This window comes from Cucumis melo, chromosome 7 (genome assembly GCF_025177605.1).
Source record: "Cucumis melo cultivar AY chromosome 7, USDA_Cmelo_AY_1.0, whole genome shotgun sequence".
NCBI lineage: Eukaryota > Viridiplantae > Streptophyta > Magnoliopsida > Cucurbitales > Cucurbitaceae > Cucumis > Cucumis melo.
Window position 1 is genome coordinate 22,174,407 of NC_066863.1, and position 23,716 is coordinate 22,198,122.

Genomic DNA, 23,716 nt, shown 5'->3' on the forward strand with positions numbered 1-23,716 from the left:
GATGTTTATTTAATAAATTTAGCTTCAAATTTGGTATTTCTCTACTCTTTTTTATCATGCATATATATGGTTACAAGAAATACACATTTTTCGTCAATTGATTTTATTAAATTTTGTTTATTAGGATGTCCAAAATTTATCTTGAATCTTGGTTTTTCACTATTAGTCAGTCACTTCTTTATTTTCTCTGTTTTTTCTTCTGCTTCTATCACTTCTCTATTACATTGTTTCTTCTTCTTCTTTTTATCATTTCTTTATTGCCTCACTATTTAACCTCTTCTTTTATCTCAATAAAAAAAATTACACTACACATCAAGCATATGGATAATAACAAAACATTAACGGTTTTCATCCAAAAGAATGACATATTTGAACTATTTTTAAAAGTTTAAGGGCATTTTTTAAACATTCGAAAGTTTAGATATTTTGAGAATCTTGTAATGATAAAAAGTGAAAATGGGACTAAGAATGTCCAAATGCAATTTTAATTAATTAAATTCACATATTTATTTATATTATTTAGGTTTTTAAATTTCTAGACGTCATATATTTTACTTAGATTATAAGTTTTGGTCATTTAAATTTTAATAATTTTGATTCTAATGCGATAGTAATATGATTAACATTATTTAAAACTTTGAAAATCTGTTATTTTACTTTTTAAATTTTTGAATTAGAAAAATATTATTTAACTTTAAACTTATCATGTTAATTTTCATAAATGATATTACAATCTTTTAATTTTTAACGTTACACAAGTTTTTATCTAAATTTTTAATTAAACTAAAATTAAACCAAGTCTTTAAAGATATATATGAACGAAATTTATTAGATGATTTTTCTTATGGTATTAAAATTTGTAAAATATATAATAACTCTTGGAGGAGTGAGAAATAGTGATAGAGGAAAGAGGGGGAGTGAAGAATAATAACAAAGGAGAAATTGGGAAGGAGTAAAGAGTTCTAATCTTGATCCTAGGGTTATAATAACCGTTAGACCAAACTAAATAGTCTACTCCACTCTTTTAAATAATCCACTCCACTCTTTCATAATCTAAGGGCCAAACAGTCCCTTAAGTAGTCACGTATTCCACATTTTGTTTTTCAAATCATATTTGATGTGTTTTGAAAGTGGAATATACATTGGTGAATTTTTCAAATAAATTGGAGTGTAATTTGAAGAGATTTTACTAATTTCTTATTTCCTTTATTTATTATTTATTTCATATATTATATTATATTGATTTTAATATTATATTTTCTCAATTTTTGTATTTCGATTGTGCTCAGTTTTTACGACACAAGTCATTCAGGAAAAAGAAACAAAGATATATATATATATATTATAAATTATATTTCATAATGTTTGAAGTGAATTAATAAATGAGTAATATCATCGGTCAAAAAGACATCAAAAGTCGATAATTCCACAACACAAAATTGAATTTAAAGAATTGTAAAAAAATAAAATACAATAAAATAACAGAAACAAGGAATACCCATAAACTGAACAGGAAATTCGAATTCCCATCAAAATTTTCAGCAAATAGAAATTGTTTCAACCAAAATTCTCAAGCTTCTATAACTCCGGCCAAAGCTTTCAGTTAACTATTATCACACTCGTAAATTAGTTCTCTATCTAAACAACTCAAACTCAAATGAGCTCTAATTCACATCTTCAACTGAGAGACCAAACAAGTGCTCAATATATATATATATATAGAGAGAACGAAGCAGTATGTGTAAACTGTGTTCCTGATTTTACCAATATACAAAATATCCATAAGTTAGGGTTCAAAGAGTTGTGCAGCATCTAATGGTGAATCGACTTGATACTAAATTCATCTTCCGTTTCAGTCTCTCTTAAGTCGAGCGACATCCACAATGTATTGATTCAGTTGCTGACCAAATATCTTTGTAGAGAAAGATTTAACAATGTGTTGACGGGCTTCCCTACCCATTCTTGCTGCCATAGCAGGATCCTGAACGAGTTTTGCCATTGCCACAGAGAACTCTTGAGAATTAGGCGAACAAAGAAATCCTGTGGTGCCATGTTTTATGGTCTCAACTGGACCCCCACTGTTACATGCAATAACTGGCTTGTAAGCTGCCATGGCTTCCAAAGGAACAATGCCAAAATGCTCATCCTGCATTAATTCATATTACTGTAAGAATGAAAGATGGGGCCTTGGAGGAGTTCGTGTAATGGGAGATGGACAAACCTTTGGCGTGTAGAGAACACATAGGCATTGGGAAAGAAGAGCGTTTCTTTCAAGTGTTGAGCAGGATGTGATGAAGGTAACACGTTCTGATACACCTTCTCTTTCAGCTAAATTCTTGAGCTCCTCCAAGTATTCAACATTCTCTCTTAGCCGTTTATCAAAGCCTCCTGCAATAAATTGTGAAAAGAAAAATGTTAAAATGTTGTATGATGGTAAAATTACTCTGCAGGAGATCTTCAGAAAATAATATCATCTATGATGTATAATTTGGACAGTATCAAGCTTGAACTCATCGAGTCGCAGTCATTAATGGGACGCAGAACCAAGATAAAGAGTTGAGTCCATTAACTAGCTAGCCAAACCGTTCTACATTTGAGGCTTAGTGTTTGGAAAAGCTGAGGTATTAAACTATTTAGTAAAATCTCCAAGCAGATCCCATCCCGTTCCATTACAGCAATCAAAATGAATGCATAACTGAAGTTTCTCGAAAAGAAATCATTTTCAAGCTTGCGTAAAGTCCTCTTAGTTATGCAAGCAAATCACTTACTTCTACTGAACATTAAAATTTAAAACCTCCTTTTAGTATAATAATTTTTCAATAGGATCCACACCCCACTATAACATGATAGGAGACAACACTATTGCCAAATATTTATGGTCGATGAATGATCAATCCACCATGCATGATCGAGAAAACAACAGGGTTTAATTTCACACCCGCAAAACATGTCAGTACTAGGGGAAAAAGTTGAGACTTGCCAGCAATGACCAAGGAAACATCAGCTACATTGTAATCTTGAAGAGTGCCTCCTTCAAGCGTCCCAAGCTTGGCAAAGGCTGAGATAGCTAATTCAATGTTTTTCTTCCTTTCAAAACGGTTGATAGAAAGAAAACTCAACCTGATATAAACAAATTTATAAGAATTGAAACGAATATAACAGAGAACATTAAAAATAATAATAATAATTACAATAATTATTTTTAAAAAATGAGAAAGAAAAAATATTTTAACATACTAAAGATCACAATAAAAAGTTTTTCAACTCAAAGGAACAAGAGATATACAAACATGTCCGTTACTTAGAAGAATGGGGCTCGTCAAACTGATCTACATTAACCGCTGGATAGAGAACAGCAGGTCGAACTCCTCGTGCATCAAGATGTTTGAATGTCTTGGCAAAAGTGGATGCAGTAAATTTGCTATTAACTAATATCAGATCTGCCATTCCTGTGATTATGAAAAGTGATAAATGCAAGTACCAAAGAGTAGGATGGATATAATGTTGAATGAAGGTAAGAATTGAAAGAAACAGATGTATTGTCAGAAACTATACCGGTTGTCAGTTCTTCAATTAAGTCTATGGGTTTTCTATACAGCCTCCTCAAAATTGTCGTGTGCTTGGCCAGTAAGAGATCCGGAAAATGACAATAAAATACAACCTGGGTAAGCATGCAACTTCTTTAGTCAACCATGATAAATTGACGTCTAGACAGTTTTGGGGAAAGGTCCATACCTTTGATGACCTTTTCAGTTTAAGTATTGGAACAACAACAGAGACCTGATCTGCTAGTACGACATCAAACGATGGCCACATGAACAGCATGCAAAGAGTGACAAAAATACACCGTAGGTATGCACAAACGGCATGAAGGCGGTAAAAGATGTGGCGAGGTAGGAAATCACCATACACAGTAACTGGAAACGCTCCTGGGAAAAATTACAAATGAAAGTATTAGAATGAAAAGCTGAAGAAATACTAAAGCAGAAATTTGAAGAAAATTACAAGAAGCAATCACTTGTTTTTTTTGTTTTTTTTTTTTTTTTCCTTTTTTTCTCTGGATAAAACCAATTGCTTCCATGGAGGAAAAAAATGAAAAAACTCAAGGGCATACAAAAAACCAAGCCCACAAAAAACCTCTGAGAGAAAGGGTTCCCAACTAAGTAAGAAATTGACTAGAGAATAATTACAAAAAGTCTTGAAACCAAAGCCCAACGAGAGACATGAAGCATCATCAAAGACCAAACTTCATTAGTCTCTCTACTCCACAAAACACTCTGTTGTTTCTCTCCCTGATCATTGAACGAACATCCTTATAGCAATCACTAAAGCAAAATGGGGCCGTTAAAATTTCTCAGCATAGAAGTTTCTACTTTGAACAGCAAAGGAATTGATATGTTATATATAATATACATTATCACTTTATCATAGCCCCATGCTACACAAATGCCTCGTTCAAATTAAGACTATGATATAGTTTAGAAGATACTGTTAGATAATTGAGTTTAAAGATACTAGAATTTCTTCATATTTCACATTTTTTTAAACTACATAAAACTCTTTTTGTCAGTATATCATTCCCGATACAAATCCATAAAAAAAAGAAGGCAGTAAAGCACACCAGCAAGGGTCTCCTCAAAGCACCGATTTTTGTCGTGGTGTGATGTAAAAATATGGACGCTGTGTCCATGGGAAGCAAGTTCAACAGCAGCATCTACAATCAATCTCTCAGCTCCGCCTGTAAACACTATACTCGGTTACAAACTTCTATGGCAATGAACTCGGAAGGTTAGAAAATATATTCATGAATTCAAAATTAGAACAAGAAGAAACATAGAATGGAAGAAACTTTGTCGTCCATTGGTTCTAATTTTAAATATCTTCTATCTTAACAGATGAAAGTTGAACAATGATATAAAAAAAATATATATTAAGAAATCAAAAATGAAAACTTCGGATTGAATCTCAGAATTATTATTTGCATGACTCTGACTTAGAATTTATTGCCTAAGTTGCATGCTAAGAATTAAGAAATCCATTCTTAGTTTTCTTCTGTTTTCCGGATAATCGTTGGGAAATTAATACCCTTCAATGTTTTCAGCTATTATTGTATAGAAACAGACGGGGAGATGACAACTAGAAAAATATGACTGATTATAGCTTCCTTAGGTGAAATTCCATCAAAATGTATGCTAAATCACCACTGAAATCAAAATTTAAAATTTAAGATATATGTTAAGTTTAATCCTTTCGATGTATTCTCTACCTCTAACTCGAAGATTAATATGATCAAAAAAGTCATACCACCTTTTCCAATGTATTACCAACAAATTACTATCTGAAGGATCAGACACATAAAAATTAAATAAATAAATCAGCAATTTAAATTATTAAGTTTAACACGCCAGCATTCCATATATCTAAGGAGAAAAGAGCAACAACAGGAATCAACACAAAACAAGAAACAAATTCACATAACGTGCCGGTGCAATCCGCCGGTTCTACAAGCGTCAAAAATCGATAAAAATATCCTAATGCGCTTACAGGCCATCCAACACTGTGTAAATACTTTATCATCCTCAATAAATAAAAATTCTAACCAATACAGAAAATTAAACGACAGATAATAAAGAGAGATGAAATACAGCAATTGAAACAGTAGAGAAAACTGATGTTGTTACCTATACCAAGGTCTGGGTGGATTATAGCGATCCTCATCTTCGTTCGCCTTTGTGCTTCCATAGTTTTTTCCACTTCAGCGTTGCGAAAAGGAGGTCGGAAGAGAGAAGAAGATCCCTGGGAACTTCTGCCGATCGGGAGTTTTCCGTTAGTGGGCCTTCAACCTTTTCACTTTCGGCCCAAAGAAAGAAAAATGTTTCAGGCCCACAGACTAACATAATTGGTGATTAGGTTTATCTCAAACTCCCCGATGTCTCTCTCTCTCTTTTCATTTTCCTTCTCCCTTCTCTGATGTGTCTCTCTCTCCATCTTCCTTCTCCGATGTTTTCGTTTTCAACTCCGTCTCCGTTTACGGTCACTCGACTTTGGTGAGCGTAATGGCTATGGAGGAAGATGAAGAATATTTGCTTCTTTTTTCAAATTGTTTGTTCGAGGACAACAATGGTGGTGGCGGAGATTTTTAATTCTAATTTTAGACTCTAATTCCAATATGATTATATCAATGGAATTGTTGTCTTCACATGTAAATCCCTCCCCAACTCTGACTTGATGGAGTGTAACATATGAAACATATCATTTAAGTTAATGGAGGATGGGTTCTTGTTCTTCAAACTTGAACCAAAAACGGATTTGAAGGTGATGGGGAAGAAAGGGATGGAGAGCTGGCAAGTTCAACAATTGAAGAGATGAGGAGAAATGAACGTGTGGAATAATGAAAAGGAAAAGAACCCGTAAGGAAACCCATCAATTACCACAATTTTATCAATTATAAATTTTTTACTCTATACTTTTTACTTTTTAGGCACGTTTACAAACATTTCCTTGTTTTCCATTTCTTTTTGTGTATTTTTACACTATGTTTGATAATATTTTCTATTTTTCTCATTCCAAGAATATTAGAAACATTTAAATAGTTATAATTATTAAATGAAATACATGATAATTTTTTATATAATCTAGATTATAATAACCGGTATTCAAACATACTATAATAACCTACAAACTATTATAACCTAATTAGTATTTTTATACGATCAATCCTTGAAATATTGACGATTGTATCATTTAGATTTTAGACCTTAAAAAACTTGTACGAAAAAATAAAACTAACGTACTCTTTTTTTAAAACAAATTATAAAATCCTTTTTTCAACTATATTGAACGCATGCATTTAATTCATACTCCATGATTTAATACTAGCATTTTTGTAAGCTTTGATTTACATGGTTTTGCATCCATTTTATAGGTTAGGCATACTTCAATTGCATATTTCTAAATCTTCAAATATTATTGTTCATAAAAATGTCAATTGAAGTGTTCATGAAACGTTGAAGTTATTGGATACCATTACTTTCAGAAGAAACTTAAAATAAAATGATGCTTAGAATAATGTCTAAGACAGCTAACATACAAGTCATTCAAACAAAAAGAAAAGAAAAGCCAACAAATTAGGTTTTTTTTTTTTTTTTTGGGAAATAACAAATTAAGGTTTCATACGTTAGTTAAAGTCTTCAATACGTATAAGTAATAATTTGTTTTAGAAAAATAACAAATTAAAGTTTTTTCTAGCAATATTTTGTTAACAAAGTAAAGGTTTCATACCTCTAAAAATGAGTAATATTTTGTTGGTTTATTTTAAAAAAAAAAAACTTATGTACTAACAGAGGTTCAAACCCTCCAGTCCCCATTAGCTGAAGTAATTTAATGAAAAACAATAAAAATAGAAATGAAAAAACATGTTGTCAACATAAACATTATGGAGATCACAAGACCGAACAAATTAGTATGAATGATAATTCAAAGCAACCACCAAAAATAGATTTAATGATATATTTCCCAAAAAGAGCATTCAAAATGACATAAAAAACGTGGTTGAAAGATGATGTTAGGAGTATAACAAACAAAATTTCTGACAGTAAACCAAAAGGAAACATCTGACTGCCATTTCCACCACTAAAAGGGAACAGACTCACTAACCACCAATGTACAGAAGATGTTGAAGAAAAAGGGAAGAATCCCAAATAAAAGAACCTAAAAAGTTAAGGTATGAGCATAAAAACACAACAGCAACAATATCAAAACATTGAGGTGAATAAACAATTCTCCGTCCTTTTTAATTATATATGTTACATATACATAAAGATTTAAAGAAGCCATAGTGCTTGCTAGCACCACACAATATTGTATTGTTTGGTTCCTCTGAACTTCAATTTTTCTCTTTTAAGTGGTCACAGTTACACAATAACAACAGCACCATGTACAAAGAAAAAGACTTATATCAATGAAGCCCCATTTTCTTAAACAAATTTTGGTAAAATATACTACTATTCGCACGCCAGCTTAGTGCCAAAGCTAGTAAGGCAAATGGCGAAAGCCTGGAAAGCTGATAATGGCTGCCTATAATCCATAGTGAATGTATCGTCGCCTACCTTTCCAAACTGTAGTAGAACTGTTTCTTCGTCCCCTTTACCTCCTGGCTGGGTATGGTCAACAGTAGCAACAAGTTGAAAGTTCTTAACAGATGCTACAGTAACCCGACCGTGAAAATTCAAGCACCAGCATTGCAGGTGCTCGTGCCACCGAGGTGCCTTGTTTCTTAAGATTGTCAACCCAGATGAGGAAGAAAGAGACTCAGATTTCTTCATCTTTGAGTTCTCACTTCCATTGTCTTCTGATACTGGGCACTTTAGAGAGCATATCATTCGCCTTGGGCCTCTTGACTTCAAAAGATTAAATTTGTAAGAGACTTGCCCAACCTCAAAGTTACCTGCTGACACTTGTGGACTAATTTGCTTGCTTGCAAACCGGCGGCTTGATTTACTGCTCGATGGCTTTGCACCGTTATGTGGTGGTTGGCTGTCATAAATGGTAAAATTTGTGCCAAGAAAATCGGAGCTGCAAGGCGAAAGGAAAATGGTGTAACAACTTAGTGCACGTGGTTAACAGGAAAAGACATGCTAGATTTAAAATTTGTAACCAGAAAATTGAAGCAGCAAATTTGCCAAGCTAACAGTGAAATCATTTTGCACACATTACTGAGAGAAAAAGGATACCCCTTTTTGCATTAAAATGAAAAAAATGTGTTGACTAATGATCTCTCTGTAGTTTAGGAGTAAACTATCTAACGTACGAAGTAAAACACTTTGTAACATCAAGCAATTCTTTGCAAATCATCTAAATGACTTCTCTTTCAGCAAAAACAGTATTCGATACAATGGTTCTCGTAGGCACAAACATTTCTAAAGTTATTGTTCATCCTACCCTTATTTCAACTGGAGAAATTCTGTTTCCTCTTGTTCAGGAATATTCCCTCAAAATTAGTATCTCAAAGATTATTGTAGCTGGTTTTCTCAGTTAAACTTAAAAATAGTGACTCTATGACGTTATTACACTAATGATACGTAGTTTCATAGTTCTGATTCTTGTAATTCTCAAAAGATGTTTGACAGTGTATGCAAGGAAGATCAGGCAGAAGATTCAAAAATTCCCACCATTATATTAATACAGTAAAACTAGTTTACAGCGTATCCCAGTGTATCAGATATCTAAAAGAAATGAAAATAGCAGGCATCAAAACAATCAATTTGTTCTGACTAAATTCTCTCAATGACAGGTATCGTACCTTAACTTCCCCACATAAGCATTGCTTCCTTGGGATAAGTCTTCAGCATCAAGGGATATGATATACTCAGTATGAGCTCCATGCCTATATCTCCGTGCGGCTAAGAGGAACTTTCCCTTATCTGTAAATGCTGGAAAGGTAGGGGAAATAATATTAAATGAGCTAATAGCACACATACTGTCTATTACTAATAGGAAATGGCAAACAACAGTAAGGTAATATACATAATGATAAGACTAATATATATATATATATATATATATATATATATATATATATATATAAAGAAGGAGAGAGAAGTGAGACATGCCAGTCACCAATGACAAGGCAGGCATACACAGGACACAAAAGTTGCAAATTAAATGCAAAGAGCCGAATATATAAATTATAACTTTAAAAGGTTAAACTCGTGGATTTTTAACTAGAATCCAGAGTTGAAAAAGAAGAAAACAGAAAGTGAATCTTCCTCTTGGTTAAGGTCAAATGTTTAACCTTTTGGTTGTAGTTACAATGCCTAAACCAGTTGCTATGGCCTATGCTCAGGTTAGAAAAGTTGAGATTTCCATAAATTCAATTAATGATTGATAAGTGCACGCATGTGTGCAAGGGAGAAATTAAGCTACGCAATTAATCCCATATGTCTATCAACCCTAACTGAAGTTACACATAAGCCTCCTTTGTTGCCCATGCCAGCCTCACTGAATCCTTGTCTAGAGGACAAGAAAGACTTGTAATCTTGACCAGGCCTTTCATAATAAGCAGGATGAAACAAACAAAAGGATTAAGAAACATACTACTGGATAAAAGAACCATAACTCAAAAAAAGCAAAGTATTGCATCCATCAAAATGAGTGTTTAAGAGAACAAGAGAAATCAAAATCATGTACAAAACGCACAGATATTTATTATAAGAAAAACCCAAGACATGAGCGTTACATTATCAACAATACTCATCAGTTCCATTTCAACCATAAAACCCTCAAGAATGCTCAGATTGTTTCACTAATTAACTAATACTATGATATAAAATTTTTAAATCCAAATGTTAGGTAATTCTGCAAATGTTTAGGCACCCGCTTGAATGAATTTTCAAGTACTTTTCAACTGTCACTATGTTCATGCCTTGAAAAAAAATGTATTTAGTTTCAATTCTTTTCAAGGTGTAAGGGCAAATTGAATAAATACACCAGAAGTTACTCACATGGTGTAAGGGCAAGATAAAGGGAAAATGTTGAAGTCTTCTTATTCCTTTTTATGAGACACTGATGTGGAAGATCACTTGGTCCAGGCTGCATTAGACATTACCATATTTAGATAAACATTCAGACGCTAAAAGTGTACCACGTAACAAATAATGACATTAAGATAACATTTTCATTCAAAAACTCATAAGACAATGATTTCTCGTAAGATTCAGAACAGAACTATATTATAAACCTGATAATTCAGAATTAATTACGATTCATAAGTCATTTAATCTCTGTATGTGTCATAAATCATTCAATACAAAAAAAATCGTGAATTGGCCCATCCCAACAAATAGAATTCTCTATATAACACTCATAGCTGTATGTAATCAACGTCCAGACAGTTTATCATTAATCAAAAACCCCCGGCCCCAACAAGTTCCAAATCCATCCGGAACCACGAACATATGCACAACACCGCACATTTTTCAAAAAACTAAGGCTGAGTTATGAGTTTTGATCACCCAAATACTTCTCAGATTAAATTAAAAAAGTAAATGAAATAAATAAAAACCATACTCACATGAACGCGAAGGAGCAAAATGGTATGAGGAGAACAACAACAACTTGCACACGATTAGATCAACTAATATATCACAACAAGAAGAAAAAACGAAATACCTGTTTGAGACAAGAAGGGAAAGTAATTTTGCCGGAATGAGGTGTGGCCCTGGCGACCTCTTTAGTAATATCCCGCCAACGTTTACAAACACAAGCACAAGAAACAACGTTCTGGCGATTAGGCCAACCATGTTCTTCAGCCTCAACCCGCTGAATGATCTCCCGAAGAAGCTCGGGAAGCATGGAAGACCAAGAGGAGGATTGAGGATGAGAGCCTCCAGAGAGAGGGGAGGAATGATCAAAGTCGGAGGAGGGGGAGAGGGGAGGAATTCCAGGAAGAGCATTGAGATCTCCTCTAGAGGAAGACTTGGAAGAGAACCTCCGAGAGAGAAAGGATCGGCGAAGAGACATGGCGGGTGGAGGGAATTAGGGCTTAGGCTTTCACATGGCGAAAGAGGAGAGAGAATATAGAGAGAGAAAGCATGGGGGAAGGGGGGAAATGGAGAGATGTTAAAGAAACAGGGCTGTGAGAAAAGGGGAAACCAAAGGAAAAAGCGGAAGATGCGATGAGGCGTTGAGAGACAGACAGTGCCTTTGAGTTTAGCGGTTTTGTGATGAGGCGATAAATTAGAGTTTGGGCTTTTCCACTCTCACGACTCGGTCCATCACACACACACACACACACACACAAATCAACTCCAAATTTTCTCTATCTCACAATCACGACTTTTCTTTTTCATTATTATATATAATTATATCTTGTTTTATATTTTCAAACATTTCGCCTTTTCTTTTCTTTTCTTTTCTTTTCTTTTCTTTTATTAAATTAATTAAATAATTTAACCACTTTTATTTTATTAGGTGTGACAAATTGGATTTGGTCGACTTTAATTTAAGTAGGCATGACTATCAAAATTATTTTAAAAGACAAAAAAAAAAAAAAAAAAAAAAAAAAAAACTGGAATACTGTTGTAAACTTAATACTATCTTTCACAATCTCATTTCTCATCTTCTATATAAAATGAAAAGTATTTACACATTTACCATATAACTTTTTTTTTTTTATCTTAGTTTTCATTTTACTTTCATGTTTATTTTACATTTAAAAAATAGTTACGTTGTTATGCCATATGGTTAACAAGCAGTATTACGGTGCATTTTGACCTAAAGATATTATTGAGTTTAAATTGAATTTTAACCCTATTGTTTTTGTTATTTTATTGTGTTTGTTAACTAATAAATTTTAAATTTGAAACGATATGACCTAAAACTAAAACTAAAATCTCGATGGTCATATTATTTTAGGTCATGAGCTTTTAAATTTTAGTTCTATTAAAAAAATAAAAACTTTCAAATCTTAATAAATAAATGTTAATATTATCAAACGAATAATTATCTTAAATAGTAATTTTTTTATTATTTAAATATGTTGTAATTATTATATATATATATATAGTTATTCTATTACTGGATAATTCAAAATCAATATTTTTAATATAGAAAACAAAAAAGTTTCAAATATAACAAAATGAATTAAAATATTTTAAAATTTAGCAAAATGTTATATCATAGTTTGTATACGATAGATGAGAATAAATAGATAGTTAAGGGATGTAAATATTTTGTTGGGAGTGAAACAATTTTAAAAATTAATTTGGAGTGTCAGGTGATTTTATCCAAAAGAAAATGAAGACGAGCTTAACCAACAAGTACGTGGTTAAAATCCTCATTGCATTTGTAATTTGTAAAATATGGGAAGGGGGTTGAGAAGTGGATGAAAAATAGTGACAGAGTTAGATAAGGAACGCATCGCAGAAGAAGAAGAAGAAGAAGAAAAGGGGTCTGCTTCGTCCTTCAATTCTTCTTCACTCTCCTCTCTTTCTCATTCTCCAATGAGTTGTTTCGCTTCCCCAGCCAGGTTATTCACTCTTCTCTTTTCCCAATTCTTCCTCTTCTGTTTTTTTTTTCTTTTTTTTTCCTAATTGCTTTGCGCCAACCTTTTTGCCTCCTATTTGCAGTGCTTGCGCTTCTCTAGGATGGAAATCCTCGAGCTTCTTACTCCAGTCCCCCCTGAAATCCACCAATTCCATTAACTTCCTTCTTTCCACGACACGGGTCTCTTCTAATAAACCCATCTCTGTTGCTTGTTCCTCTTCCTTACCTGGTATGCTTTATTTTGTCTATTAGCTTCTTTTCCGTTTTAGTTACTCTTCATTTTGAATTGGGTTACTCTTTGTTTTTTCATTGAGTAATGTGGTAGTTTTGTATATGGAGATTCATAATTCTTGTGAAACTTTTAAAATCTTGAATATGGATGGGATTTGGTATTTTAGTGGGAGGTTGGATTTTTGTTGACTTGAATGATTGGAATTTCGGAATGAATTTCACTGTTCGTGGTTACTGGATTCTTTCGAAATTGTTGATATTTGTTTATAGGAAATATCAATTAGAGCTATGAACAGGTTGTGGGAGGGACGGCGATGTTACAATGGGGGAATTTTTGGATGACTAGCACTGTAAAAGCCTTGCTAACCTTGCCAAACGTGGTCTTTGTGATTCAGAACTATTTTAAAGCAAATCCGTGGGATCTGATCTTCATGCTCATGTTCATAGGTAAAATGAGTAGAAGGTGACCCCTTTTTTCATGGTTTGGGGGGATAGACTTCCATTTAATTACTCATTTTCGGGCTGTTCCTTTAGAAATCACCCAACCTGATGGTATCCATTGTCGGAACATCCACTGTAAATGCAAGGGTGAGTTGCTCATCCCTTAGGAACCATTCAATTGAAGAACTTTTCAAATGGTAGAGATGATGTTGGTTTAAATTATCTTTGATTTCTAGATGACGTCTTATTTTCTCCTTTATGGATTCAGATTGCCTAGGCCAGTGACCTCTTTAACGTGACAAAAAAATTTGAGAAAGCTTTCTGGTTTGAAGGTTAATTTGATTAGTTGTACTTTTTAGTTGGTACTTACATTCCTTCCCATGAGGTGCAGATGTTTGCCGATCTAGTTCCTTGTAAGCAGGAAGATTTATTGCTGTTGTCCTTGGTTGTCCTTTAGAGGCCGCTGAACTCCAAAGTCCAACACGAAAAAGAATTTACTTCAGCTGATTGAGAAAATTACCGTTCGACTTTTAAAAGTGAAGAAAGTTCCATCTCTCCAAAATGATAGACTTACTCTACCCAAGCAGCCTTATCCCCATATATTTGTTAGCTTGTGTTTCAAATGCTTCTGCGCTCCCATGTGATAGAAAAGATTAGCATAGTTGCTTAAGGATGCATTGCCAGTTGTTAAGACGTGACAGTTTCTGATCCTATAGAAATACTTAACTCTAGAAATTTCTTGTTACATGACTTCGAAAAGAAATGACAACAACTAGAGGATCACTTTTATTTTATTATCTCTTACATAGTTATGCTTGTGTTTAACACCAGTTATTTCCTTCTATTTGAATTCTGAATTATGGGCGGTGCTTATTTTCACTTTTCAGTGAATATTTTGATCAGATCCTCCACTATTGGTGAAGGCGGCTAGAGGAGATCCTGTTAGTCGCCCACCAGCATGGATGATGCGCCAGGCAGGAAGGTATATGGCAGTTTACAGAAAACTTGCAGAGAAATATCCATCTTTCAGAGAGAGATCAGAAACAACTGATCTCATTGTAGAAATTTCATTGCAGCCATGGGAGGCCTTCCATCCTGATGGAGTTATAATTTTCTCCGACATCCTAACCCCTCTACCTGCATTTGGCGTTCCTTTCGACATAGAAGACGTAAGAGGCCCTGTTATTCACACACCTATTCGCTCTGAGGAGGGATTAAAAGCTCTTCATCCCATTGACCTGGATAAACTCAACTTTGTGGGGGAATCACTTAAACTGCTACGCAAGGAGGTAGCTTTTGTCACAGTTTTGTGCTTATAAGAAAAACAACAATATTTTGTGATAGTGAATAATTTTGAAGTCACTTATTTGTATTGTTCATTTTGTATAGGTTGAAGGCAGTGCTGCTGTCTTGGGTTTTGTAGGAGCTCCTTGGACGATTGCAACATATATAGTGGAAGGGGGTACAACACGAACATATACGACGATCAAGAGAATGTGCCACACAGCTCCACATGTGTTGAAGACTCTACTTTCTCATTTGACACAGGCAATATCAGAATATATTATTTACCAAATAGAACATGGGGCTCATTGCATACAAATATTTGACTCATGGGGTGGTCAGTTGCCACCTGATATGTGGGAATCCTGGTCAAAGCCGTATATTCAGAAAGTAAGCTGTCTTTACCCTTTTTAAAATTCCTCTCATCTATTCGACATCCTTCTTTTATTTAGCTGGCCAATTTTCTGGTACAGAGAACTCAGTTCAAAGAAATCCAACACCTCCATCTCTTTAACAACCTCGCCTAATTGGTCAATTTCAACCTAACATAAAATGATGATTCCCTAAAATGTCAGCATAAAATAGATAAAGTTGCAATATCAGTTACTTGCAATCACGATCTCTTATGCTTTGTTGATCGGGGTCTTTTTTGGCAGATTGTGAGTACAGTAAGGGAGAAGTGCCCAGAAACACCACTTGTTCTCTACATCAACGGAAATGGAGGCCTTCTAGAGCGCATGAAAGGAACAGGGGTCGATGTTATTGGGCTTGACTGGACAGTAGACATGGCCGACGGAAGGAACAGATTAGGAACTGATATCAGTGTACAAGGAAATGTTGACCCCGCTTATCTGTTTTCTACTCTTCCTGCTCTAACTGAAGAAATTCAAAGGTTTGTCAATGAGCTTCCTGTCATCTTTGTTCATGACTGTTAAGTATTAGAGAGTTAGGCCTACGGTCTACTGTTTAAGTGCCAGGAGAATCTGTTTCTTGTTTAATTACCTTTCTGTGTAACTTTTTCGGCCTCATTTTAAGGAAGAACCGTACAGGCTATGCGACATAGTAATGGTAACTGGCTAAGAATGGAGACCCTATCCTAAAATCCTATTCAATTGCTCGCTTCATGTAAAATAGTGACAGAAGTAGCATATTACATATAGATACATAAAAAGTATCTCTTGTTCTTGTTTTCCACTTCCTTATTGATAAGGGGTTTCACGTGATTTGGCCTCTTAACCTTGTTATCTCTGTTTTAAACATATGGTTTTCCTTGTAGGGTTGTGAGATGTGCAGGACCAAGAGGACATATTCTAAACCTCGGACATGGCGTCCTTGTCGGTACACCAGAAGAGGCAGTTGCACATTTCTTCGATGTAGCTAGAAGTTTGAACTTCAATACCTTGTCTCAAGATTTGACCGCCCAAGAGCCGAAATTGGTAGCATAGTCGAGTAAGAGCAATACTCAACCATTTTTTGTTTAGAATTGGTTGAGTTTTTTATAACCCTGTTGGAAGCAGCACTGACATTTTATTTTAACATTTTTGGCTTTCAAGCCCTGAAGTTTCTGTGTACATGCTCAAGGGTTGGCCTGTTTTTAGTGCGTGTGTGTTTTTTGTGAAATTATGTATCAGTTGTAGTAACCTCCAATTTTTGAAACAATAGTCTCTCTCTCTCTCTCTCAAGAACCCTTATCTTGTTTTCCTTTTCCCTTTAGTGGGATCCCTCTCTCTCGCTCTCACACACACACACACAAGAACCCTTATCTTGTTTTCCCTTTTCCTCTTAGTGGGATCCCATGTAAGCCTTTATTCCAAAGGCTGGTGTGAAATGAATTGAAGAGAGAGAAAGACAATCATACATTTCCAAAATTACTTCCAATCTTACTTGGGCGGGGTCTACTCTAGAAGGTTGTACAATACTGAATTACAGTCATAAAATCTACTTGTTCACTGTGAATGATTGTTATTTTCAACTCCAATTTCGAGTGAAGAAAGGAAATTTCCGGTTCAGGATTTACTATAAGGATGATGACTAGCCTCTCATTAAAGAGACTCTTCTTTTTCTTTCCTCTTTTTCACGGTACTTGTAAATTGCCATCAACGAAGGGAAAGAAAAAGAAATAAAAGATTGGTGTACCGAGTCAAATAGACTATCTAACACTCTGATTTCGTTTGGCTCAAATTTACGGGCGTTGACCTCTTCCAGATTTTTTTGTTTCTAACAAAGAACTGTCCTATTTCAATTTCTAGATTACACATCTTTAGGTATAAGATTGTTGGGACAGTTGCTGGAATTATTAAAATCAAGTATGGTCCACATGTTTTGCAGCTGAAAGGGATATTAAATAGTAATAAGTTGCGACATTATTTTTAAATTTTGAAGTTTTTTTCTAGGACGTGCCTTATATATTTGTTTAACTGTTATTGATAAGATTAAAACTACAATTTAATCAAAAATTCTAAAACACAATCAAGGATAACAATTGATCTACCGGACGTTGAACACAAGAGAAGAGGGAAAAACATGTATGGATGCCTAGTATCAAGGGCATACTTGTCCAAGGTATTATTTAGCTATGGCTGTATGCCCGAATACCCCTAAATCGCTTTATTTTTATGTCTTGAAAGTAGTCTAGGTTAATTCTTTCGTTTTCGTGTCGCGGAGCCACAGTGTGACATTTCGGTTTTTTCATATGCAATTCTGCCAAGGCCAAAAATCTCAATATGTACTATAGAGTTACCTGAGTAGTCCGACCCCTGCCCAAGCCTTGTCGCACTTTTGCAAACTAAGCTATTTTCTTTGCAATTGACAATCTTCAATGTTTCAATGCTTTCTCTTATGATGTTTTCAACTATTTACTTTCTCTCTCCCGTTTTATAAAAACATTTTCCCGAGAACGTGGAAGGAGGCTATATCATACCGCGAGTTTGACTTGTTGACCGAGCAAAACACGTGTCGCACAATCGAGTTTGAAAGTTACGATTGTTACACCTAGCAGCATTAGTCTGAGTATAGTACTTTATTTTGTGTATCACCTCAAATTTGTAGAGATGTCCACAAAAACCGACTAACACAAGAGGTTAGAAAAATCAGACGTTAAAAAATACCAACTCATATAGTTTGAGTTAAATTCAGATAATAAAAATTTTATGAGTTAGTTTAACTCATGGATTCACGTAAAACAACTCATCCCAACCAGCCAATTCAAACCTATTATTATCATTTTTACTTATATACATAAATAATTAATTCTCCAGACAACTCAACAAAGAGATTTCAACTTGTCGAAAAAGAAATCATTTATATAAACTAAAATTGAATTGATAGTCTTAATTCAATATATAAAACTAATCAAATTGCAATTCTTAAATATTTACATCTTTATAAACCAAAATTTAAATGAATTGAGTAGCCGAACAAACCCAACCACAAAAGAACTTTTGAGAACTTTTGAGTTGAGCTGAATTCATTTATTAATAAGACTTATTTGAGTTGACAAAATTTATCACACATGATTAGATTCGATCTAAAAGTCCTAATAAACAATTGTAAGAACGCAGTCAACAATCACCGATTCAGTACACTTGGTAAATATCTACTTTTTTTTTTTTTACTTGAGCGAGGGGAAAAAAGCTATACTATACCAATGTTATCAATTTTTTGAAATTGGATTTCATTGGTCATTAATAAAAAAAGAAAAGAAAAAGGAAAAGTCACGTGGGGTACCTAAAGGGCTAAGAGATAGGGAGATAATAGAACTTAAGAGAAGAATGTAATTCATCTAATCATATCATCATACAAAGTATGGGGGCACAGACTCCTGCCAAAAGAGACGCAATTTTAGAGATCGTTACAATTTTAGAGACAATTTTGACACTGTAAATTCTTCCAAATATTTCATTAAAATCCACACCAAATGGCACCATAGACACATTAGATTCATGTTATTAAACCGAAAAGAGTAAAAGCCTTCTGCACTTTCCCTTTAGGCACCACTTGCGTATAATCGAGTCCATTCCTTTGCTGATATCATCCAATCACAAAATGGTGTCAGTCCACATAGAGTTTATGTACTATGACTAGGAGTAACAAAATTCTGATCAAAAGCTCATCAAGATGATATTAAAACTTTAAAGAACATACTACCCAAATTGCCACAAAGCTAAATTGAGACTACAAAAGGTTAATTATTAAGCAAAAAGGTTAATGAAAGCAATGACTTAGACCAACTCACCTGTTTCAACAGCTTCCGCCTCGTTCGTTTTCCAATGTTTGGCAATGTTCTCGGAAAGTGGATCGTCTGGGTTTGGAGCACTCAGAAGAGCTTGAATACTGATAGAAAGTAATAGAGAAGGTAACTGTTACTAAAAAATCTTCATAGAATTGGGACGCAGGACAAGAAGAGAATAAATGGATGCCACTGATAATTGACTTTTCTTCAGCTTCTGTATAGTTATCTGAATTTTTGTATATAGATGAAAAATTTCCCAAGGAAATGACCGCAGTTAATAATTTCAGCACTCTAAACCAATGTGTGCATTATAAAATGCATGCCAGTCAAATTGTCAGATCTGTATTTCCTCGAATTAATTAGATGAGTGAAAGGTCTGAAAATCACACTAAACATTATAAATATAATACCTCAAAAGTACAGTTCGTATCTGTAGAGCTGGACTCCATTTGTCTTTCAGAATATCAAGGCATATCCTCCCAAGCTAAATTACAGAAAATCATACCATCAATAACCAAACTGCAGCATGTTGGTGGGAGTGGCAATAAGAACCACGAAAGTAGACACATACCTTGTCAATATTCGGATGATAAATCTTTGTGAGAAATCGAACCTGCACCACAAAAAATAATCACACGAAAAAAGAACATTGTTAAGTTCAAATAGAAAAGAAAACAGTGGAAAATCAAAATATGGTGATGGAGGTAATTGATAGAGGTTTCAATAAGTTCCAAAAAAAAACACCTACAACTGAATACGAAATCTGATTGAACTTAAAAGATGGCTCAACAATGTTTAAACATTTCCCTTGTTTTACGTCTTTGTCCTTAGTGGATCAATTTTCCATTAATATGATTAACCTTTCAAGTTAAATTAGTAAGCTTATGAGTTATGAGTGTCAATTGTTTCAAGCATAAACTCCCTCTCGACAGGTATGACACGTGTACAAACCCACTCCTACTGAATACTTGACTATATGTACTACAAGAATAAGTAATAACGAATGATAATTGAAATTTCGTCAGTATGGAATAAATCATTAAATCCTTGAACAGCTTATTCTCTTCCACGACAGTCCAGTCAAACAGCAAATAGAGAAAATAAAGAACATTCAAGCATACTTACATCACTAGGTACATTCTACAACAATAAATAATAGAAACTCTAAAAATCAAAATTAGCTTGATTTGTTCTAATATTAGCCTAATTAAATTACAAGTTTAGGGGATGCTGAAAGGTATCGCAAATAGACGATACTGATCTTATTAACAAGAATGGGTTATTATTAACAAGAATGGGTTGATAACCCCAAGTACATTCACTAAGAGCACAATCACAATCAATTGTCTCTACCCTCAACCTCTCACTCTCGAGAAGATTCTACTCAGTAACTAACTACCCTACCCTCTCTCATACTTCCTATTTATAACCTCCTTCATAGTGGTCCCCACACTTACCTGTTGCTCTCTTTCTTGACTTTACCTCTCCTGTGACATTGATATATAACTGGGGGCCTAAAAGATGCTCTAGGGTCAATTTTGTAAATGTTCAGAGGGATGCTTTCCCTGTTTCGTTCAGGCTCTTCAGTGTGGGCCTCTCCTTGTAATTTGTTCTTTCATCTCTGTATGAAAGTTAGTTTCCGACGCAAAATAAGAAAAGGAACAAGTTCGGAACAATTGCCTAAAACAGTTTGTCATGAATTTCATCCCACACAACCGGACCTCTAGCAAGAACCCACCAAACATGTTTCCACTCAATTTCTCAAAGCTGTGAGCCTATGACTCACAAAGCAAGTCATAAAATAAGCTACTCGAACTCCTACTGTGAGGACCACCTTGCTGAACACTCCCTTCATATAATATCAATTTGCTCCCATGTGTATCATAGATCAACCACAATTGAGTTGTATTTGTAGATGTCAATATCATGATTCATGAAATAGAAAAAGCTACGTAAATTGCAATGACTTCTGATCTTTTTATGTTGTATTGATGCAAGATAGAAAACATCCATAATGATGGAAAATTCAGTATATGATGAAGCTTTTAGTTTTCCCATCCTGATGATGCATAAGTGAAATCATAATTCAAGAAGTATAAGTAACTAAATAAATATAAGAAATTTTAACAGCACGTATGAGGACAGAAATTCTCAAATTATCTTGAACGGTATTTGGAGCTTCCCACTGGAAACTTCTGTTAATACATTTTTGCTTTTAATGAAAAAAAAAATACTTCTTTTTAAGAATATTAGTGGAAGAAATGAAAGTAAAGTCTATCTAATAAGCTCAGAAGAAAGAAATACAAATCACCTTGGGAGCAGCCATAGGATATTCTTCAGGTAAAAATAATTCCAATTTGAAAACACCTCCTGCGAGTACTTTGAAGTCAGTACAAATAAGCACATAAAAACTTATAGAAACGTACTAAACTAACAATAAAAGATTTGCCAGAGGGTCGGAAGAAAAGGAACCCAAAGTGAAGGGATAAATATAGCATTTTTCATTAAAAACAGTGAAATGATAATCAGATTATGTCTCTAAATAAAATGTATTCCATGTTAAGTAAAAACTAAGCAAGCACAAACCCGAGTTTGGCAGCTTAGGACATGTAGAAAAGAGAAGGGTATTTCCTGGAATTACTATTAAAATTTCACCGTTTTCTAAATTCTGTAGACACGAAACCAAAGTTAGAAAGGAAAATAAGACGTTTTTTTCATTTAGTGAAAGATAAACTCAAAGTTGATCATCACTGTGAATGTCATTTACAGAGATCGATACCAATAAAACTTAGGGGAAACTACACGTAAATACATAGTTGGTCCTATAGTCACTCATGTCAAAAGAATTCGACGCTCCTACAACCACAACATACTGTCAAGTAATTTACCTTCATAGGGTGACTGTGTCGGGCCAAGAATCATGACGTTAAAATATCGCATGTTATCTTCTGATGGCGACGCACTGATCCCAGGGGCTAAAATCACACAATATATCAAAGATCGAGATCAAATAAATCAATACAAACGTAGAGTTCATAATTATCCAACGTTAATCCAAACCATAAAAGTCATCAACAACAACGAAAACCCGAATCACAAAAAAAAAAAAAAAAGATACATCCAGTAACAAGATCAGGAATTAAACAACCCCCAGCCCTCAAAACTCACCTGGTTCACTGAGGAGACGCTGAGTTTCCTGCAATTGATCACAAAATGGAGGAAAGGAAATGAATTGAAGTAAGAACAATAACCCAATTCTAGTAACACGTAAATCTAAAAGAAGACCATTACTTGAGGAAATGAAAAAAAAAAAAAAAAAAAAAAAGAGGAAAAGGGATCGGGAGAAAGGAGAGGAGATCGTGAAGAGGGGATCGGGGATGTTACCTTGATGATTCTTCGGGGAAGATTACTGTTGGCCATTGGAAGGTTGGATTGGAAAGGTTGCGATAGGGTTTAGAGGAAAGGAAGAGAGAGAATTTGTGGAGAGAAGAAAGGTTTCCTCTCTCTCTCTAGATTATAAAAGAGTCGAAGGGAAAGCTTCGGAGGTAAAGAAGGTTCTGATGGCACCACCCAATTATTTGTATCTTTCTGCCTCAATAAGCAATAAATAATAAAAACCACTCGGTTATTGTTATTGTTATTTTTATTTTTATTTTTATTTTTATTTATATTTTCCACCCAATTTCTTTTTAAATCTCAAATTTAGTCCTAAATTTTTTAAATTTTGTATCTTTTCTTCTCTTTTCTTTTCTCCTTCCCATTCTTAAAATATCTAATACATATTTTTATTACCATAATTAACCAATAGATTGTCCAAAGGATTTTTAGCTTATTCTGTATTTGTTTTAAAATTATGAACTTACTAGAAAACAAAATAAAATATTTGGTGTTGTATTAGATATTAAATTAAATTTAATGTCTTAGTTGATTTGTTTTTTTAGATTTTTTAATATTCTAGGGTTCACTAAATAAGTTAATAATTCCTTTTGACTTATTAGGACATAAAATCATACTACAAAATTAATTTTGTTTTTTTATATATATATTTTTAATAAGTTCAAAACAAGTGAGATAATTACGAAGAAAAAACCAAAGCAGGAGCATTCAAAATAAAACATATTTAAAAAGGAGAATTATGTCTCAACTCAAACATTTTAATAGTAGTAGGACAATAGAGTTTTAAATCATCAATCACCAACTATTTTAAAAGCTTAACCTAAAGAATGTTGAGCATCTTATAGATAGAATTGTTCAAATGGAAGAGGGAGAAGAATTCCCTACGACCTAAACGAAAATGGAGATGAAGAATGCATTCCTTGACCCATGAATTGAACTCGTGACTTCTTATTGATCAAACTATGTTTAATAAGTCAATCAATGGTGGTTTAGTTCAAATTTGTTAAAAACCATCTATAGTTGCTAAACGTTCATAGAAGTAACAATCTAGTATTTGAATTTTGGTTTGGAACGTTTTAGTCCCTTAAT

General features: G+C 33.9%; 4 protein-coding genes across 6 annotated transcripts; 1 reads left to right on the forward strand and 3 right to left on the reverse strand.

Moving 5' to 3' along the window:
- Positions 1 to 1,501: 1,501 nt before the first annotated feature.
- On the reverse strand, positions 1,502 to 6,547 carry LOC103492951 (uncharacterized). The gene is made up of 8 exons (XM_008453540.3): positions 5,682 to 6,547; positions 4,622 to 4,738; positions 3,736 to 3,929; positions 3,556 to 3,661; positions 3,302 to 3,449; positions 2,981 to 3,120; positions 2,222 to 2,388; positions 1,502 to 2,146 (listed from the first exon to the last, which is right to left on the reverse strand). Exons 1-8 carry the CDS (start codon positions 5,740 to 5,742, stop codon positions 1,853 to 1,855), a joined length of 1,227 nt encoding a protein of 408 aa, XP_008451762.2. The 5' UTR covers positions 5,743 to 6,547; the 3' UTR covers positions 1,502 to 1,852.
- A 1,221-nt stretch (positions 6,548 to 7,768) lies between these two features.
- On the reverse strand, positions 7,769 to 11,716 carry LOC103492952 (tubby-like F-box protein 7). Its single transcript, XM_008453541.3, has 4 exons — positions 11,170 to 11,716; positions 10,503 to 10,590; positions 9,302 to 9,431; positions 7,769 to 8,574 (listed from the first exon to the last, which is right to left on the reverse strand). Exons 1-4 carry the CDS (start codon positions 11,518 to 11,520, stop codon positions 8,004 to 8,006), a joined length of 1,140 nt encoding a protein of 379 aa, XP_008451763.2. The 5' UTR covers positions 11,521 to 11,716; the 3' UTR covers positions 7,769 to 8,003.
- A 1,135-nt stretch (positions 11,717 to 12,851) lies between these two features.
- On the forward strand, positions 12,852 to 16,659 carry LOC103492953 (uroporphyrinogen decarboxylase 1, chloroplastic). Of its 2 annotated transcripts, XM_008453542.3 has the most exons (6): positions 12,852 to 13,027; positions 13,128 to 13,273; positions 14,620 to 15,005; positions 15,106 to 15,390; positions 15,657 to 15,892; positions 16,277 to 16,659. In XM_008453542.3, exons 1-6 carry the CDS (start codon positions 13,002 to 13,004, stop codon positions 16,443 to 16,445), a joined length of 1,248 nt encoding a protein of 415 aa, XP_008451764.1. In that variant the 5' UTR covers positions 12,852 to 13,001; the 3' UTR covers positions 16,446 to 16,659. The 2 variants fall into 2 exon arrangements, with proteins under 2 accessions (XP_008451764.1, XP_008451765.1); XM_008453543.3 differs by lacking the exon at positions 12,852 to 13,027 and having other exon boundaries at positions 13,129 to 13,273; positions 14,604 to 15,005.
- Positions 16,660 to 18,750: 2,091 nt separating this feature from the next.
- LOC103492954 (ubiquitin-conjugating enzyme E2 36) lies at positions 18,751 to 22,826 on the reverse strand. Of its 2 annotated transcripts, none has more exons than XM_008453544.3 (8): positions 22,616 to 22,826; positions 22,400 to 22,427; positions 22,120 to 22,206; positions 21,543 to 21,601; positions 19,803 to 19,844; positions 19,642 to 19,715; positions 19,235 to 19,332; positions 18,751 to 19,023 (listed from the first exon to the last, which is right to left on the reverse strand). In XM_008453544.3, exons 1-8 carry the CDS (start codon positions 22,649 to 22,651, stop codon positions 18,986 to 18,988), a joined length of 462 nt encoding a protein of 153 aa, XP_008451766.1. In that variant the 5' UTR covers positions 22,652 to 22,826; the 3' UTR covers positions 18,751 to 18,985. The 2 variants fall into 2 exon arrangements, with proteins under 2 accessions (XP_008451766.1, XP_050942979.1); XM_051087022.1 differs by having other exon boundaries at positions 21,543 to 21,598; positions 22,616 to 22,800.
- Positions 22,827 to 23,716: the final 890 nt, after the last annotated feature.

Excerpts from the sequence above, each read along its gene's own strand:
- LOC103492951 (XM_008453540.3), bottom strand. The coding sequence starts at position 5,742 with ATGGAAGCACAAAGGCGAACGAAGATGAGGATCGCTATAATCCACCCA. Across the intron at positions 3,121-3,301 it reads GACGAGCCCCATTCTTCTAA|GTTGAGTTTTCTTTCTATCA; the intron begins GTAACGGACATG and ends TGTTTATATCAG. Across the intron at positions 2,147-2,221 it reads GTGTTCTCTACACGCCAAAG|GATGAGCATTTTGGCATTGT; the intron begins GTTTGTCCATCT and ends GAATTAATGCAG.
- LOC103492952 (XM_008453541.3), bottom strand. The coding sequence starts at position 11,520 with ATGTCTCTTCGCCGATCCTTTCTCTCTCGGAGGTTCTCTTCCAAGTCT. Across the intron at positions 10,591-11,169 it reads TCCCTTCTTGTCTCAAACAG|CCTGGACCAAGTGATCTTCC; the intron begins GTATTTCGTTTT and ends TGTCTAATGCAG. Across the intron at positions 9,432-10,502 it reads TTATCTTGCCCTTACACCAT|CATTTACAGATAAGGGAAAG; the intron begins GTGAGTAACTTC and ends CTACCTTTCCAG.
- LOC103492953 (XM_008453542.3), top strand. The coding sequence starts at position 13,002 with ATGAGTTGTTTCGCTTCCCCAGCCAG. Across the intron at positions 13,274-14,619 it reads TTGTTCCTCTTCCTTACCTG|ATCCTCCACTATTGGTGAAG; the intron begins GTATGCTTTATT and ends TATTTTGATCAG. Across the intron at positions 15,893-16,276 it reads CTAACTGAAGAAATTCAAAG|GGTTGTGAGATGTGCAGGAC; the intron begins GTTTGTCAATGA and ends TTTTCCTTGTAG.
- LOC103492954 (XM_008453544.3), bottom strand. The coding sequence starts at position 22,651 with ATGGCCAACAGTAATCTTCCCCGAAGAATCATCAAG. Across the intron at positions 22,207-22,399 it reads GCGTCTCCTCAGTGAACCAG|CCCCTGGGATCAGTGCGTCG; the intron begins GTGAGTTTTGAG and ends GTGTGATTTTAG. Across the intron at positions 19,716-19,802 it reads ATCATCCGAATATTGACAAG|CTTGGGAGGATATGCCTTGA; the intron begins GTATGTGTCTAC and ends TCTGTAATTTAG.